At 35.2% G+C, this 20,084-nt stretch overlaps 1 protein-coding gene across 4 annotated transcripts in view; it reads right to left on the minus strand.

Annotated features, from left to right (window-relative positions):
* The window catches only part of SH3GLB1 (SH3 domain containing GRB2 like, endophilin B1), a 34,160-nt gene extending 14,805 nt beyond the window's left edge, over nt 1-19,355 (minus strand). The window contains exons 1-5 of one of the 4 annotated variants that reach the window (XM_081056170.1): nt 18,912-19,355; nt 8,720-8,861; nt 6,079-6,207; nt 3,731-3,864; nt 2,183-2,275 (exon numbers count right to left, since the gene is read on the minus strand). In XM_081056170.1, the coding sequence (XP_080912296.1) occupies nt 2,183-2,275; nt 3,731-3,864; nt 6,079-6,207; nt 8,720-8,861; nt 18,912-18,983 (570 nt within the window). In that variant the 5' untranslated portion in view covers nt 18,984-19,355. The remainder of the gene's footprint in view (nt 1-2,182; nt 2,276-3,730; nt 3,865-6,078; nt 6,208-8,719; nt 8,862-18,911) is intronic. The other 3 variants (XM_081056171.1, XM_081056168.1, XM_081056169.1) reach the window with 3 other exon arrangements.
* Between the last annotated feature and the right edge of the window lie 729 nt (nt 19,356-20,084).

Genomic DNA, 20,084 nt, shown 5'->3' on the forward strand with positions numbered 1-20,084 from the left:
CTCTCAGTGGTTTCTATTTTTCTGTATTCTTAAGGAAATGGAAGAGAAATACAGAAAAATATTCACAAAATACAGGCATGCCTCAAAGCTTTATGTAATAACAAACTAAAAGGATCTTTCCTTTCTGAAGTATTTCAGACTTACTACTATAAAGTTTGAAGAAAAATGAGTTGGTTATCTAGGAGGAAAGAACACAACTAAAATCAGGAAACGTAAATTTTTGTCTAGACTGATATTTTTAATATTTGACTACTGTCAAATTTAGTTTTATGTAATATGCAAATCCTAGAAAAGTTGTGTATAAATGAGATTGTTGAATAAAGTCATTTGTATAATCTTTCATTTTTATTTTAAATGTAAATTCTCATGGAAAAATTTAGTACTCAAAAATACACAGCACAGAAAAATTGTCGAGATCTTCTCTGGATATATCAAAAGGCAACATCTCTCAAAATTTGTCTATTATATTTAGTTCTTATATGTGTTAATAGCAGTGGTAAAACAATTTAGAATAATCAAAGGACCTCGTATACTGTTAAATCTGTGAGATTTTTGGCACTTGTCCAGGTGAAAAAGTAGACTATCATTATCCTATAATAGTGTTGTTAAAGAAAGTTAAACTAATACTTGACAACCATGTTCTTTTTTTCTTTTTTTTAGGTAAACCATTTTGTTTGTATTTATTTATTTATTTATTTATTTATTTATTTATTTATTTATTTATTATTAGTTTCATGTGTACAAAACACTGTCAACCATATTCTTAATCCATAATCATCACTGGACACATGTAGGTATTTTGAATAAAGAGATTCTGTCATAGTTCAAACATTTATTTCCAAATGATTCTTATTTATCTTAACATTTTTTCCTAACTATGAAATTAATATCTTAAAAACCAATTTATATTTTACTATATATTTATTATTAGCAACTAGAAATGAATATCCTGAATCTCTTGTCATTGTTCAATTTTGAAGTTCTGATTCTGCAAAAAGCCTGTTTAAGGAAGTTAGGCTGTTCTTGATAATGATGTCATGATGTATTTTGAGGTGAAATAGACAGTGAATTTGCAATTAATCTCTTGTCAAAGATAGCTTTTCTCCTGTAGGAGCTAATACAGAATCTCCAAAAGGTGAACCATCTAGAAGAAAATAATTTATTTTGCTCATATAAGATATTGGGGTAATCGCATAAGACATCACTGTCCAACACAAAGTTACCACTTTTGAATTTCATTCAAAACCAAGTTTCAACCCTTTCTTTCCCCAAAAAAGAGAACCACAACAGACTTCTACCAATACGGTGCTAATATGCTCCTTTAAGGCAATGATTCTTAATGGTGGTAGTGGCAGTGAGTTGGGAACAGTCAAGGCAGTAGGAATGTCATGCCTCTGAACAAAACTCATCTCTTAGCTCAAATTAAGAATTAGCTGATTGGCTTCCTCTAATAAATTCAGACTTGTTTATATGTGATTAATCTCTGCAAACTTTGGAATGGAGATATAAACAGTATAAACATTAGATTAAATAAGAAGCTTATAAATTAAACCTTTAAGAAAGTTTTATATATGTGTATATATATATATAAAATCACTGAATAACTATATTTAATATATACCCACTCAGTTTTAAAGGCTCTTCTAAGGTTGATTTTATGAAAAATATACTACAACTTATTTATCCACCTGTCAGTCCCTGCTGCCACTGTTTGAATGTTTTGGAACTATTCCTGGTGACAACTCCTTTAGTCAGTTTGAGTCACATGTGGAAAGGGAGTCAGTCACATCTAATTTTTAAGCCACAAACAGCATTCTCAAACTTATTCACTCATCTTAACTATTTGTTTTTATATTTCAAATATAATAAACCTAACTCCAAAAGATGTATTTGCCATTGCCACTGAGGAAATTTAAAGATGACGTAGCTTGAGAAGCTCTTATAATTTTGTTTTTTAGCAACAGGTGTACAGCTAAAATAAGGATGTTGCCTCTTGATATGACTATTTTGCACTGATCTGGATGCATTAAGTTCTGATGAGTTTAAAAATAAAAAAACAATACTCTAACGTCACATTATAGTCTTAATGACAGACTGTAGCTTGCATGTATATGAGTAAAATATTTTACAAGTCTAAATGCTATTAACCTAAAATATTTTTCTATTAAAAAACACTACTTACTGAAGCTCTAGTTTCTGCAGCTTTTGCTTTTTTTAGTCTGGTTTTTGCAGCATCCAAATCCAGTCTCTTATTTTGTAATAGTTTCCTTTCTTTCTGTAAGTTTAGGAAAGAAAAATATGAAGGCTGATGATGTTAAAATCCAGTAAGAATATACACATTTAAAGTATTATTTTCCATTAAATACATCAATCATCTGATAAACAAAGATCTATAATTACAAAATTGGCTATAAAGTGACCATTCAGTTATCTGATTCCCTTTTCTTACTGTTTTCAATTTTAAAATGATTGAGACATTCTGAATATCTAGGAAAGATGGCAGGCGATGGTACAAACAAAGGAATACTAGTTTCAATGTTGTGATTTTGCACCGCAGGGAACATTTGGCAATATCTTCTTGGTTGTCACAACTGGGGAGAAATGATACTAGCATTCACTGGGTAGAAGCCAGGGATGCTGCTAAACATACTACAGTGTAGTATAGCTCCCACAACAGAATTACTCGGCCTCAAAGGTCAGTAGCGCCCAGGTTTGAGAAACTTTTTCTAACGGTTACAGTTTATGTAGAAAGTGTCTATGACAGAGGAGGTATGGGCCTAAGGTAAAGCTCATTGATACCCTATGTGATGTTATGTGCCAGAGCACTGAAAGCAATTATACTACTCCAAAATGGAATTTCAAATTTATAGAACAAATAACAAACAAACATTAGTATGTTATCTTAGAATTCCTCATGGGAACTTCAAGCTTCTAAGAGCTTAAGAATTCAGTTTGCTTTATTAGTCCTTAGCTAGATTTCATCCTATTGACAATCTAATACCTTTAAAATCATATTTCAACTTGGTGGTTTTCCCTTTGTCTCAGGCCAAATATTTTTCACCCAGAGACAAATTCATTGTAAACATATTTTCTATCATATTTTATAATAATAAATCTGCAAATTATGAGTTTGAAGTAGTATTTAAAAACAAGAGCAGTTTTGCAATAATTGTGGGGCAAAAATCCTACATCTCCACTCTTCATCACCTAAAAAACAAATTAAACTAAAAAATAACAGACTAATGGATTAGGTTTGGGAAAGTGATAATATTTATTTCTTATACTTTGGCAATAAAGCATAGCTGTGTGAAAAGAACATAATGGACTTTCAGGGATGCAAAAAGACAAGAAGTCTAATAGCCAGAAATATAGCTTCTAAGAATTAGGTTTCTGGATCCCAGTTTAAATGAATAGTTACATGACTACACTGTCTTGATATTTTGTGCCATATTTTTATAATCATTCCAGAAAACTTTCTATAGATTTTAGTGCTGATAATGAACAAAAATGGATGCAAGCGTATCTCAATAACATTGTAGGGACACAAAAATGGAGTCTGTATCATCAACAGTCCTTTATTTTGGTTAGCTTTGTGTTCTGCTGAATAAACACTTAGCTCAATTTTTTAAATTTTCTAATCTGCTACATCTACAGTCATGAAGAGGGCAAATGAAAAACTGTTATATCTAAATATTTTACTTTAAAAAAAAGGAAACACTTTTCAACTCACAGCAATTGTTTTGTAATCTCCTTCTATAAAGTTTCTTAAAGGAGTGAGAAAATTTAAGGCTGATGTTTGAATTAGCTCTCTGTCTGCAGTTCCAATTCGTTTTTGTGTTTCTCCACATTTAATAAGAGCATTACCTGCAAAGGAAAAATGTTTCTTTTTACCATTGTCTGGTAGTATCAGAAAATAGAATCATGTTAAGATAAATCAACAACTTAATCTAATTTAAAGTTAGTTGTCACTTGTTCACGTAAGTAAAAATCAAAAAGAATTAACTGTAGTTAAGGTAGTTTTATTTTAAAAATAAATTTAAGATTATAAATATCTAAATAAAATTGACAAAGATGAACTCCTTATCGTTAATTGTACTACTTCTACCAATGGGACAAATAAGGATGGATACACTAAAAAGTATTTGTGGTCACAGTTCAAATAGTGTAGATAAGCTTATAAAAAAGTATAATGCTTAAAATATTTTAATAAGTAGATCAAGTCAAAATTTGTCTTCTGTTTCTATATTTATGCACTTATCTCAAGTTTGTATAAATAATAGTATATATTTGTTATTTTAAGTTAAAAATAACCGAGGACACGTACTGTGGAATATAGAGTGAAAGAAAAGGAATCACAAAGAAAAGGAACTAATAAGCTTTAGTTCTGTGGATTTTAATGCCTTCTTGTTAGGATGAGATTAGATGTGATTGATAAGGAAAGTAATAATATATCATAGTAGTTAGCTCAATTTCTGGATACAGATCTGCATTTGAATTACTAGCTGTGTAATCATGGATGAATCGTGCAATCTTTCTTAAGACTCAGCTTCTTTAAAATGGAGATAACAAAATTTACATTGTAAGTAGATATAAGTTAGGATTTACTGAAATAATACTTATATTGTATAGTGCTTAGCTCCACTGCCTGGAATAATTTCAGCTATTATCAATTACTAATAAATTGACCCACAAAGCCCAATTCCAATAATCAGGGTACACTGAATGGAAATATTAGAGATGCAAACAGGTTAAGTGGATGAAAAAAGGAAAAAATTCAGAAGCCTTTCAGATGTTCATGCTCCACCAGGCTTTCAGTCCGCTGAAGCAAAGGGCCGGGTCTCCTTCATGTACTTTATGATTCTAGAATCTAACTGTGTGTGGCACAAGCCAGCAAAAAAAAAAAAATAGAAAAAAATCTGTTTAATGTGTCAAGTTTTTCTAAAATAGTTAAAATTTAGAAATAAAACTAGAGAAAATTTAAGCGTTTTCCAACTTCTGAAACAATTATATTTTGAAGAACACAATGTAAAAGTTTCAAAGTTGTATATCTAAAAGCCAGTCAATGGATTAATGGCATTCATTACACAATATTTAGGTTATTTTCTTCTGACATAAAGAGAACTACTAAAGTTTAAGTTCATTTAGTCTCAGAATTTATGAGCTGTTTCATAATTCAGGACTGTATGTAGAAAATAATTTAATTTACCAACTATTTCATATCCAAATAAGGACCAATTTCTTGCAGAAGTCTTAAATTATTAGACATGAACAATAGGAAAAGAAGCTATAGAAATCTTAAATAGTCTTATGCTCTGAGAAAATTAGATTTGAAGGATAATGACATATAACGAACTTCAGTTATACATTAAATAAGTCAGTATAGCAACTAACAAAGCTGGCATAACTGTAAGGTATGATTATAAAAAATTAAATTACATGAAGAAAATAGAAATGTGATCCAAACCTCCAGAGATAACCATTGTGAACATTTTTGTGGTACTGACATTATTGTGTAACGAAAGCAATAGTGATTTGTTCAAACACTTACTATGTGCCAGGTACTTTCCCATTGAAATAAGTAAGTCTTAAGAAAGCCGTTTGTGTGTGTCTATGTATGCATACGTACATGTATATACATATGTATATGTGTATATGTATATATGTGTATATATGTACACACATACATGTATATGTACCTGTATGTATATACATATATATGTGTATATAGATATGAAAAAAATATGTATCAACTGGAGGAGACATATGTAAACAAAAACTGCAATGTATCATTAAGTACAACAGAGGTGTTACAATATTCAATGGGAGTACAAGTGAAGAATGCATGTAATCTTTTACCTAAAAAAGCACGTAAATTCTCAGAACAATATGTACTTACATATATTAAATATTCAATTGAACTGTACATATTTATTGGTTGTCTATAATTCTCACTTCATCCAAAATTTTAACATAAAAAATTTGAACTTAAAATGGATTCTACTAAATGTTGATGTCTCTACATAGTAAAAATCTAAAAGTAAAGATATTTCTAAACAGATCTTTTTGACTTTCACTTACCATAAGCTGTTCCTGGGCCAAACTCAGTGCCTGCATCAATCATATATTGTCCCAAAAGTTCTGGGTTATTTATGCGACTTGGAGCTTTTCTATCCAGCTTCTCATAAACAAATTCTTCTATCCTGGCATCTAGGAGAAAGGTTTAAAATTACCAATGATTTCAAAAAAGCAAAACTATTTAAAAGACTGTTTTGTGTCTACGACTAGCCTTTTATTGCCCTATAAAATAAACATGAAATTAGCATGCTTTCTAGTATATATCTTACTATATAATTTTTTAATTTATATGTTAGAGTATTATACAACTCTAAAAACATATTTTAGAAATATGATAAAATATTTTGGAACAAAAATATTTTTAAATAAAGTAAAACTAGTATGACTACATCAGTATTTTATGGAATTCTATGTTCCAGAAAAAGGTTGGTATTAATAGTGAAGTTGCTTTTGCCCCATTCATATAATGTCTAACTTTTAACTTTGAGTATATGTTCATATTTTCAAAATCAGGAATTTACAGCTATGAAAATATGGATATAAGGTATCCAGAACCAAAAAGTGACACACTTCTGATGCCTTTTTCGCAGTTTTGCTTGCTTGCAAGCACTCTCTTCCTAGAGTCTAAATATAGGCATAGAAGTTTATAAAGAAGAGAACAATCCATACTTTGAATAGTCTATATAGACAGAAATTAGCAATATGATGCCTTGGTTTAATTTTATTTAAGTATATAGACATCTCTGAGCATGTATTGACTCAAAAGATTTCATCAAGATAAGTTAAAATACAAAACAAAAGGTTAAAAGCAATTATAGAACATCATAAATGGAAAGGAAAAAAAATCAGTAAAATCTAAATAAGTAGTTTGTTAGTATAATATTTAAGAAATTCACATTTACACTGCTGCCTAACAGTGAGGTATTCCTCCACAAGTGGAAGTTTCATACAATGCACTGAAAATTTCAATATTGAGCTGAACCAGTAACAGAAACACTTCAGAAGTTGGAAAAATGTTAATGATAATACATAAAATAGGCTGTTGGAATAATACTTGCTTTTGTAGTCTCTGGTGCAGCATCAGGAGTTTTTAAGCAGCATTTTAAAACCATTAAATTAGTTAAAACCAAAATAAGTCAGTTCAAAACAATTATTTAGACAATGTTACGTAAATTTCAGAATTTCTTTTTCTGACTGTGAGTGATTCTTAGCTTTGCTGCTTTCTACCTATCTGGTCAAAAGTTTAAAGTTGAACCCCATGTTGATTTCATTCAGTTAATAAAACATTTGGTATATTTTAAATAAGTGTTTCATTTCAATAAGTCATAATAAAATGTTTAAAAATATGTAGGCAATTCTGGTATAATTCAATATATATATTTCTGAAAAACTCTAGGTTCTGAAAAATCATACACTAAAAATAATAGGACTTTACAAGAAAATAGAGTTCGGTTTGACCACTCAAAATCTATGTAACTTTATTACAAGAGCACGAAAAAAACAAAAATTATCATTACTGTCTCATACTTAAAATACTAATGTAAAATAGTATTATATGAGCCACTGTAACTTCTTTATACGGACACCATTCCCATTTGCCAGTCCTGTATGAGCTTATTTGCCATTCAGAAAAACGTGTAGTAGTACAGACTATGTATGAGTATGAGGAACGATGGGTAGAGAAAGGAACAAGAGGCAAACTGTCTAATACTTTTTTTTAAGGTGCCATTGTATATAATTTAAGTAGCCTTAAATTAGTAAGGCTACTTACTACCATGTAGTAAGAGGTACTACATGGTATCCAAAGACAATAGACCTCAAAGTGTAAAAGGTCTATTTTAAAAGATCACCACAATTTAAAAATAGCACAGAATTACTAATATTTTTTATAGTGCTTGAGGTTTACCTAATTGCAACACAATTTAAACCTTGGAATTTTAAGTTAGTATCTAAAAGTTTATGGTATTCACAACGTGGTAACAATAGCACTAGGGAAAAGGGGAAGGAAAGCATGCATTGTCGTCTTTGATCTTCAGCTCTGAAAAGTAAAGCTCATAGTGAAAAGAATGGGTGTCAACACACCTGGTTCTAGTCCAAGTTCCACTTCTAATTAACACTGGACAAAATGCTAACTTGTGAGTTTCAGTTAATAAACAATTATTGTGCACCTTATTTGCAACGTTGAGTTATCTGAAAAACCTTCAAGAGTTGTGTAAAAATCAAATGGAATAATTTATGTCAAAATGTAAAACATAAACATAAATAATTGGTAACTAACTTGTTATATAATTTTCCCTTAATGATTTATGGATAATTCTCTCTCTTGTGTGAAAATGATTAATTTATTTTCATAGCCCTTTATAACTTAAAATTCAAAGTCACTGTCTGAAATTGAGTTTTCAAGAGGATTCTACAAAGGTCTGAAAAACATTATTTGCCAATTTTTTAGAGAGTACACAAAGAAGTGTTTATCACCCATTTCTTCACCAAAAACAAACAAAAAATAACCATAAATCTCAAAGCCACAAACCAAAAAACTCTATTTTTCCAATAACCATGAAAACATTTTTTTTTAACATTAAAAAAACCTACTAACAGTACCTTTTAATAAGATTAGTCAATAAGGTAAACAAAAGTTTCTTACTTGGATTTGGCTGCAATAATACTTCAGTTTGTTTCAGTATTTTTTCTGTCCATATTTTGGTACATTCAGCTTTGCTAAGGAGGTTCTCTAAGTGAGCATCCAATTCTGTCTTCTCTGCCTGGCCAAGCTTTTCTTCTGTGAACTGTTATCGATTATAAAAAAATAAATAAATAAATATACCTCAATACATTTTAGGAACCTCCATCAACAATTAAAAAGAAAACTCAAATCCAAACAATCCCAAACATACAAATAATTGTTTGTAAACCATTGCATATGAATGCTATTTTTTTGACCCTCTGGTTAATTTACACCTCTTTGTGGCACTTACTATGCCCCTATCTTATAGTAAAAACGTATCTTTAGTTCTGCTAAAATGTATGGTAATCTATAGAAAATCTAGCATACTGCCTGGTATATAAAGTATAAATATTTACTTATAAAGGTAGGTTAGTATAGAGGTGAAAAGTAAGAGCCTGAGTCAGTTTAATTTGAATTCATATCCTGACTGCAATGCTGTGTGTCCTGAGCAAACTTTTGAATATTTTTTTCTTAGGTATCCACTATTGTAAAAGAGACAATACATATCATATAGTACTTTGAGAATTAAGTATATGTAAATCACTTTGTTCAGTGCCTGGTAATTATTATTATGAATTTAAAAAGGACTGTTTATGTTTAATGTGGCTTTGTATATTGGTATTTTAATCACACGTAGTTAGATAGGCTTTTACGGGATGTTCTGGGAAACTATCATTTAAGTTGTTTCTTCAGGATATGTTCCAGCAACAGATTTGTTGACTAACTTTTATAATATATCCTATTCAAACTATGGAGGTACCTTTTAAAGATCATAAAATGTGGTTAAACATACTCAATGTATCTATTTTTTATTATCTTGAGTGTGTTTATTATCTTGAGAAAAGGAAGAATTGTTTCTACACTAATAAAGAAGTAAAAAGATTTCCGTGTAGATTTTATAGAGTTCTGGACACTTGTAATTAAATACTAGAAGTGATAATGACTCAGGCTGCTTACCATGCATAAGTTTTTTTCTAGAATATGTGCCTCTCCCCCATCATAACAGAGGTATATCACTAACACTGATTCTATGCTCAGTCATTTCTGGCTAACAAAATATAACGTTCACCTTACTTTTTGTTTTTTTTCTCTCACTTCTTAAAATATATTCTTCTGTTTCATTTTTCTGAGTTTTATTATCTGTTTCTTTCAGCATCTTTCTCCTTGGTCTAATACTTTTAACTAATTATCAGTTGGAACTTTTAGCTGAAATGTTCTCTAGAATGTTATTCTTAGACTTCTGGTTACAATCCCCCACCAAAGGTCTTATTCAGGGGCTAGAAATAACAGCTTCAATAGTTTTCGTAAAGCCTTAGGTCTTTTTTTCTTGAGACTGGCCTATAGCCAAGACTTGACCCAATGGGTGGGACACAGAAAAGCAGTTCCAAAGCTATTGCCTAAGCCCATAAGCCTGCCGTGTACTATAACTGGGGACAGGCGAGGCATTGGGCAAAAGGTCAAAACCCTGATTCTAAGATCAGTTGGGTAACTGCAATATCATTCTTAACAGAACTCTGGTTGTCTCTACAGATCCCTGAGATTCTAAGCAACAGACTCCTACAGAAGTATAGATTAGAATTTTCCATGATCAGAGACTACTACTTCCAATGTTTAGATAGATTATCTCCCAGATAAAGTAGCCAATAGTGGGGGGGGGGGGAAGAAAAACATACACCTAAGTGAACATCACCTACCCTGTTTCCCCGAAAATAAGACCTACCCGGACCATCAGCTTTAATGGGTCTTTTGGAGCAAAAATTAATACAAGACAAATCTTAATGTTATATAAGACCCGGTCTTAAAACAAAATGTGACTGGGTCTTATATTAATTTTTGTTCCAAAAGACGCATTAGAGCTGATGGTCCGGCTAGGTCTTATTTTCAGGGAAACACAGAACAAGTATAAAGGAGGATCTACCAAAAAAATTCTTCACTTAATACCTTAATATGTTCATTCCATTCATTCCTTCATAAATACTTATTAAGCACCTACACATGTGCTAGGCACTATTCTAGGCACATGGCTTTCAGCAACCAGAAAAATAGACTAGGTTTCTGCTCTTAGGAGCTTAAATTTTATTGGGGGAAGACAGACAATAAACAATAATTTTTTAATAAGGATACAAGGATAAAAAGATGGTGGAGACTCAAGACCAACATAGGTGGTCCAATTTTTCTTGAGTGAGTTACTAAATGATTAACTGAGTGAATTAATGAATTCAAGTATAGAGGAAGAAGAATTCATTCTACAAGGGCACAAGGGAGCAGGAGAATCAGGGAAGGCTTAAAAGGAAGAAAGACATGTAACCTTGGCCTGGAAGAGGGAGCAGGAGTTTGAGGATTGAGAGATGTCAGTGGTTAGAAAATTAGCCTCTCTGAGCAAGTAACAACTAACCTGAGACCGAATGATAAATGAGCTATATAAAGATCCAAGGTAAGAATATAGATTACTCTGATGATTTATCTTCCAGTTGCACTTCTAGAGGATTATTAGTACCACCTTTATGCATATTAATTTTTTGGTAGAAGTCCTTAATTTTATTTAATACCCAAGAACAGAGTACTACAACAATGAACAGATCTATAATTTAAAAATCAGTATTTACTAGCTCAGTCTTTGTGAAAGAAACTCTGCTAAGAACTAGAAGACACGGTTTCTGTTATTGGAGAGCTAAATGAAAAATATTATCTAAACAGTAGAAACCTACAGGCCTATTTTTTTCAGCACATAAAATCATGTTAAACTTTATCTAACAGCTGTATTAGAAACACACTGGAATTAAACATATGGGCTAAAAATTACTAACCAATGTTTATAAGCAGTGATTAAAGAAATAATCACTGAGTTTATCTGATACAGTTAGGTTTCAGGGCAACTCTTCTCCCAATAATATTTCAGAGAATCAACAATTAGAAAATTAATTATTTGGAAAATAAAATACTTCAACCTTCAGGTCAAAAGGCCTGTTTACTTAATTATCTAATAATATTTCCTCTGTAATTCTCATAACACTACCTTACAGATATCTCTCATTAAATACACATTTTTTTTTTAGTGAAACAAGACAGAGTGTGAAAGTGTAACAGAGCAAAGATGAGTATTTGTTAACAAGTCATTTATTTGTTAAAGAGTCTGAGCAAAAAACAAAGAAAATATGTAAGCTGACTTACAAAGTAAGATTCTACAAACAAACATAGGTTTTTACTATTTTAGTTCAGAGGGGTAAAAACAAAAACAAAAAATATAAGGAATGCTTAAGTATGAGAGAGATAGAGTCTAATTATAGAAAACTTGTTTAGAAAACAGCAGTTCTGTAGAAAGACCCACATAAACAATGCATTTAAGTATCAGTAATAAATTCTATGTGATGTTTATTTACACTTTCTGAGTGAAAACAGCTATAATATTTTTACTCTGCCTACATTTGTGCTTCACATTTCAGTGCGTTATGGTCATTTTAGCCTCTACTTTTTTGTTTAATGTTTTTTCCCCCTCAATAATACCATTTATAAAACCGTTCTCATACTTCTGCATTCTTAAAGGTGTCGGGGCTTAGTACATGTTAGAAAATGCCATACAACGTACTAAGCTGTGCATTTTATATCAAACACTAAAAAAAAATTGTTATATAGGTAAAAATCATAATTTTAGTGATGAAGAAGTGAGGCTCAGAAGGGTTAAACATTTTCCCCAAGGTCAGTGTTGGGATTGAATCTCACATCTCTTTGAATCATAGTCTTATTACACTATACTACCCTTCTAGTAAATACTTGCTGATGTCAAAAAAACTAATGTTTTTTATCACCATTATCCAAAAATATTCTGTGCGTCCTTGCCCTTGTGTCTTTGTTCACAGCAGTCTGGTCAGCTGTATCCTACAGACCACATCTGCTTCCTACATGATCGTCAATAATCATCAAATTAAGGGTGACCTAACCTTAATCCTATGTAGAATGAACAAAAAAAGGGTGGGGGGAAGACACAGAATATTGCTAATGTTATATATTTAAGCTGAAATTGTAAATTTAAATGTTATTACTTAAATGTATAATTGTAAAGGTATAATATTTCCCATGATTTTATCATTGTGGGGACTCTTCAGAATTGTTTCCACTGTTAATCAGAAGGTACGACATGCTAAGATAACAAAGCAGTACAATATTTAATACGTACATTTTTCTCTAATACATTTTTTAAAAATATATCTACTGCAGGAAATGATGAGTTATATCAAGTAAATTAAGGTTTAAATTATTAATAAAAATATTTATGGAGAAAATGGTATGTATTTTCTTCTACTGTATGAGATGTCTGATCAGCATATGACATGGTTCTTGCCCTCAAGGCTTTTATGATCTTAACAATACTGCCTAAACACAAACATAGAATTATAATAACGGTACTCTTCTCAGACGGACAAAAGACCTATTAAGTCTTTTTTAAAAAAGACCCTTTTCTTAATTATCAAAAAAATTTGTTTTCAACATCTTTAAGTCTAAAACCATTGCCGACTTTGTAGTTTCTTGATAATTGTTGTTAATTAGAAACTACAGTTAATTTTAAGCATGTATTTTAATGAATGTACAGTAGTACCATTTAATCATTACATCCATTTGTGAAAACAACTTACATTGAAAGTCAGAAGGCAAATAAGTCATGGAAATCCAAATCCAGTGTTCTCTAAAATTGCAAGTTTGATATGCAATTCTTTCACAATATTTCATTAGTAATACAGTAAAAAGACACTAAAATGACACGAGAACAGAAAGTTTAATCTCTTTATAAATTTTCTCTAAATATTGCTTTAAGGAAAGGACTGATTTTGAGTCAGCCACATTATACCAGGCACTGTAATCCTTCCTTTACTACAGAATAGGAATGTAGCCTATAGTATGAACCAAGGAGCCCAGATTCTATATCCTTCCTTACTAGAAAGAAAATTACCCTACAAGTAAAAAGATTGTGTGATTAAAGACATCTATTGATATAAATTCTAACCATCAATTCTTTGGGTAAAGTAATAGTTTAAAAATAACAAACTTCTTGGGGAAAATGTGTAACAAATTCTGAATATAACGTAGTAATAAACTTTAATGTAGATCATTCTCAATTTTGGCTGCTCTTTGGAATTACATGGGACAGCTTTCAAAAACACTTTTTTTTTTCATTTAATGTAAAATCCAAATCCTAAGGATTCTAATTAAATTGGACTGGGGTGCACCCTGTAAAGATTCCTCAGGTAATTTTAAAGTGCAGCTAATACTGAGAACCACTGTTTTAAGCTCATACATAATTATTTTAACATCAGGTTAATAAACCATCTTCTACCTAGTGTTTACTGAATTAACATCAGTCAATACATCAATGGATGCGAACAGTTTGGGGTAACACTAAATACACAGTTTTTACATAATGAGAAAACATGGACTTGAATGTGATATGTTTTATCTATTAGAATTTGAGAGACATGGTGAAGTTATCTGCAGTTTAAATTCTATAAAGGAAATGAGGGCTTGCGAGAATATTTGGCCAAGTTGGAATTCCATCCTGACAGCAGCTGACAGGAGCTAGTAGTTAAGGATGGCATTGTATTCATCTTTAGATCTCCAGCTTAGACACACTATTAATGCTTGCTAAATTAAATGGGAGATCAAGGCCAAGCTTGAAACTAAATTTTAAAGAATTTCCTTTTCAGGAAATAGCTGGCAGTCATGAGGTTTATAGTGTAACTTTAGTAGTCAGTTCAAAGAAAATGTTAGAAATTTAAAACAAACTCCCTCCCTAAGTAATGTAATTTGAGAATATATTTTTTAGATAGTATACACTCTTAAAGGTGGTGAGCAAAATTTTACTTCAATATCAATTCTGAATTAAAAATGTGCCCACTTGAAAGATTAAACGAAGAAAATAATTCACAAAATGGATATTTACTACAAAATGGATATTTACTAATAGTTAATTGTGACAAACGGACTAGGCCAGGAAGTCCTTGAGGTCAGCAAGTAGGTCTCATTCATCTTAGTAGCCTTCAATGCCAAGCATCTAGCACGTACTCGATAAATATAGATTGAATTAAACAGTTTAATATTTTAGACTGGCATTAATCAACTTCAAGGTCAGTATATATGTCAGAAAAATACTAAAAAAAATAATAAAATTATTTAACATGCTAAATGATTCAAAGAGTGAAATTTGCTGATGTATACTAACTACCTTGCCTGGCTAAAATGACATAAAAAATTAAAAGAACCATGTTGGATAGTGTGAGAAGTGAATAAGAAAGAAACAGATTCGATTACTTAGGACATTCAGTCTTATTAGAGATGTGAAAACCACAGAGTAACAGAATTTTAGAGCTCCAAGGGACCTTAAATAACAGTTCATAAGAAGAAAAATGCCACATGATCATACAGAATTGAAAAATAACACGATTTCACACCAAGCTTCTGTGGTCTGAGATGGACTTGAAGTTGTATTATGAGTGATGGAAAGACTACACAGAGAGGAGACAGAGGGCATTCAAGATGAGTTTAGCTTATGAACAAAAGTCTAGAGTTAGAAAAGTACAAAATACTTTTGAAATTAAAAAATAGGTTGATAAGAATAGTCTTTATATGAAAGTGAGAGAAAAGACAAGGCCAGAAGGGAGTATTTAATGCTCAACTAAAGATAATTCTAAGAACTAATAAATAGCTTTTAAGACTAATAAAGGAACTATTGATCGAGGATAAATTGCCTGATGCTTTTGTATTCGATTGTTTTGAGGGAGTTAAGAACAACAACAGCATCTCAATAGACTGTTAAGTAATGGATATTCCAAGTTATTTATATATTTTACCTTAACATTCTTTTTTTTTAAAGTACCAAGGAATATAAACAAAGTTTTAGAAGGATAAAAGTAGAGTTATGAGACCCATTTAGATACTTTAACAGTTTGATTTTACTTTTTTAAAACAGGGAACATTCTTAATTTTTAACTTAAAAATGTTTAAGTAAAATAAAAAAATGTATGGCAGTTGGCAAATTGGAGAATGACCTATTCCTTAAGGTATAATTTTAATAGAAATTGTTATTTAGAAATGTGAACGCTGAATTCCATTCTTATTGTTCTTACTACTTATAATGAATAACTGGCATAGTTCTTATGCTATTCTTAGCATGAAACTTGGCACTTTGGCACTATACTTATGTCAACTCAATTTAGAGTGGGAATTCAGTTATTGACTAAATATTTAAAAGAAAAAAAAGCAGTGTTTTGTTGAAAATTACCACACAGCACTCCAAATTTCACACATTACACTTTGTAACCACCCTTTTTTATTTTTTTTCTAACATTATTTTATTTTTAAAAAGTATTGTGGAAAATGTCAAACATATATAAAAGTATAATAGTATAATGAAACCTCATGGACCCATAACCCAGCTTCAACTATGAACATTCTGCCAATGTTTCAACTACCCCTTTTTTCTTCTGAAATCTATTAAAGCAGTCTCAGACATGATAGTTTATAAATATTTCAGAATGTATCTCTAACATACAGACTTACCATAAAAATACATATTAAAGGAACCTGTTCCTCCTGAATTTTTGCCCTTCTTAGTAAATGGTTCAAGTGAACACCTCGGAGTCATCCCTGACTCATCTTCCTCTCATACCCCCGAGTCAGTCTAACAAGCAGTACTGGATAGATTCTGAACCTTCCCTGCTATCACTCTTAAGTCACATTTTGCCTGTCCTATGGCCATAGTTCCCTAATGGGTCTGCCTAGTACCCCTGTAACCTCAGAGTCTTTGCACTTGTTCCTTTTGCCTAAAATGCTTTTTTCCAAAAAAACTGTGAACTGTGACTTCCTTGAGGTCCCCTCCTATTAGAAAGGCTTGCCCTGATCATGTCTATACAACATGGCAACAGCTGCCACCTGTGTGCCATTAACCAATCCCCTCTGGCCTTTTTCTCCATCACCACCTGATGTATTCACTCGTTTGTCATCTCCTGCTAGATTGTAAACTCTGGAAGGGCAGATGTTTTGTTGATTTTATTCACTGCAGTATCACCAATGTCCAAAATAGTAGGGATAAGCAGACATGAAGTAAACACTTAAGTTTTTAAGACTCAAAATTATTCGACAGTTCACAGATTAGAATAGAATTTAAAAACTTTTTCCCAAAGAATTTGAAACGAGTAATTATAATTCATTTGGAAAGTAGTACATCTTGTGAGAGCTTTGCCAGATTTTAAAAAGTGAGTCTACTGACAATTTAAAGAAAATTCTACTATGTGTACTATTTAAGCAGTGTGGATTATATACCTGAAAACGTATCTAGCTATTTAAAAGAGTGGCATTATATAGTGTAAAATCTGCATTCAGCATCTAGAATCACAGGCAATCAGCACTAAAGCAATACCAGAGGCTCTGCCTCTTTTGACGTCAACATTAAGTCTCACAAATCAAAATTAATTTCAGACCCTCAATTCACTCATTCTTCTGGTACCTTGTCTTTGAACTATTATAAGTAGGCTAATTTAAATCAAGAAATTATTTTAACGATAAGGTTCAATGTCTTTACAATGTATATTTTAATGGAAGATGGGGGAGAGAGGGTTAAGGCAGCCAGCCTCACCACGCAGATTTTAAAACTTGCAAATCAAGGACTAGAAGGAATTTCCCATTTTTCAATTGTTACTTAAGTGTTAGGGAAATGCTTAGATCGTACTAGATGATTTTGAAGGTCTCTTTAGGCTGTAACATTCTATTATTCTACATATCCTAAACCTGCAGTGTTTATCCAGGAAGAGAGAAGTGGCTTGCAATAAGTAGTAGGTCAGCAAGTACTGGGCTATTTACTAGCCACGCAAGTTAAGCAAGTTACTTAACCTCTCTGAAGCTGCTTCCTTATACATATATATAACAGGTTGACGTTAATAACATCTATCTGGCAAAGTTACAGACAGGACTGGAGATTAATTCGTTAAATGTCTAGCGAAATGTGTGGCAGTGTTTTCACAACCCAGGCAGCTAGCACCTTGTTCTAGTTCTACCCTTCTTTTGCCAGGAATAGTGCAATGTAAGCTCCACGGTGCCAGTCGAATCGGGGTAATGGAGACCAGGAAGGGAGTACAGCAACACAACTGTCTTCCATTTCAGTGTCCATTTGACACCCGTATTCGAAAACGTGTTTTCTCTTTACAAAAACAAGAGAATGCTGTTGCTACCGTGACTGTGTCCCTAACTTAAAACGCCAGCTTGTGTATAACGCGGGTTGCGGTGAAATTTCCATCTGTTGGTCGATTTCACGGGGTTGACGTGACGTGGGTGGATCTGGAAAACGGCCCAAGCTCCCCAGCACCGACACTCCCGGACGGTGCAGGTCCTCGAGGCGGCCCACTGCGCCCCTACCGTGGGTCGGAAACACCGCGCTGCGCCGGCCCGCGCGCCACAAACCGCGGCCCCCGCCTCCTCGCCCGACCGCCGGTGCTTCCCATCCTGAGAGCGAGCGGAAAGCCCCGAGCTCCTCGTTTCCCCGTGGCCGTGGCCACGTCTGGACGCCGGCGGGCGACCTCCATTTCTCCCGCGGCTGCCAAGCCCGGGGGCCGTCCTTCCAGGGCGAGAGGGGGCGGCACGGCGCTGCGTGGGCAGCTCTCAGGGTTGCAGGGCAGGAAAAGGAAACAACACTCCCTTCTTAGGCTCACTCGGCGGGGAGGGCGAACGCGAGGCGAGGAAAGCGTGGGGGAGGCGCAGGAAGAGTTCGCCTCGCCGCGCACCCCGCGGGGCTCGCGAGGCCTCCGCCCGCCCCGGGAGGGAGGTCACACGGGCACCCGCGTCGTGGGCTTAGACAGGCGGGCGGCGCCGCGCCCCGGCTCCGGGCCGCGCTCAAGGTGTCCTCCCGGGGCGGGAGGAAGCGCCGGGCTCCGTCCCCGCCGCCCCGCACTTTCCGGGAGCGGCGGGTGGGCAGAAGGGGGACAGCACACTGACGCCGGGCCCTCGGGGGCGCCAGGCCGCACCCGTCACCCGGCGCCCGGCCGCGCGGTCAGCCAGCGGGGCTGGGCGCTCCGACGACCCGCCCCGGCCCCGGCCCCGCGGGGCGCCGCCAGCCGCCCCAGCCCCGTACCTGTACGGCGCGGCTGAGGAAGGTGCCCGCGTCAGCCGCCAACTTCTTCACGTTGAAGTCCATGATGTTCATCCTGGGCGGCAGCCGGGCGGAGCTGCCGGCTGACCTAGCGGGGAGGCGGAGGCGCCTCGGCCGGGCTGGGGCGCCGGCGGGGAGTGGCGGGGGCAGACGTGGTAGGTGGAGGGAGGCGGCGCCAGCTCCGCCGCCGCAGCTGTCGTTTCCGTCAACGGGGAGCGAGGGGGCGGGGCGAGGGGAGGGGACGCACGCCTCCGAGCCCGACGGCCGGCGGCGGCGGTGGCCGACAGGGAGGGCCTGTGCAGTCCCGAGGGTGGCCGCTAACGTCCGGCGGGCAGCGGCGGGCGAGCAGAAGACGAGCAAACGCGTTCTGACCCTGCGCGGCCGGGGCCCCAACGGAGCCGGCGGGCGCCGGCCGCGGGGCGGGGCCTTCACAGAGGTTATCGCGGGACCAGCGACCCCTTCAGGATCGCCGCGGTATAGCCGCGGGGCGTGCGGGTGGCGGGGCCTGCTCCTCCCCAACGAGGGTGGCGGTCGCTGCGACGGGCGCCCCACGGGGCCGCGGCAGTGCTGCGCGTTGGTAGTGAAGTCCGTGAGAACCAAGAGCAGAAACAACTCAAACCCCGCTCTTTGTTTTAAGAGAAAATATGGAAATTGTAGCAAAGAATCACAATATCTGTGAAAGAGAACCAACAGCTCCATCATCTTGTAGCAGCCGTGCCCAGCGGCTCTCCGACGCCTGGATGGCATGCGGTTGCGCATGTTTGCAGGCCCCCACCGGACCTGCTGTGTGCTCATTCTTGCAGCATTATTGATATCTATTGTGTACAGGACTGAATCTAGTGTTGGAGACACCATGCTGAGATAAAATTGGGGTAACCCCTGGACAAGACTTTGTCCTTGCCCTCCAGAAGCTCTCGGTTCCTTTACTTCACAACCTTCAGAGATTTCTCCATCCCCAGTGGAAGCTCTTAACTATTTGCTGCCACAGGACTTGGTGACTGCCTGAAGGTGGCACGCACCTGCTGGGATACAGGATCAATCTTAGGTGCCTGCTTTGTCCAGAGTATGGTGCCTGGGACACAAAGTGCCAAGTGGGGGGCACAAAGAACTATAAAATGGTGAGTGAGATAGAATAACCCTTCAAGATTCGGGGTA

This window comes from Rhinolophus hipposideros (assembly GCF_964194185.1).
Source record: "Rhinolophus hipposideros genome assembly, chromosome: 8".
NCBI lineage: Eukaryota > Metazoa > Chordata > Mammalia > Chiroptera > Rhinolophidae > Rhinolophus > Rhinolophus hipposideros.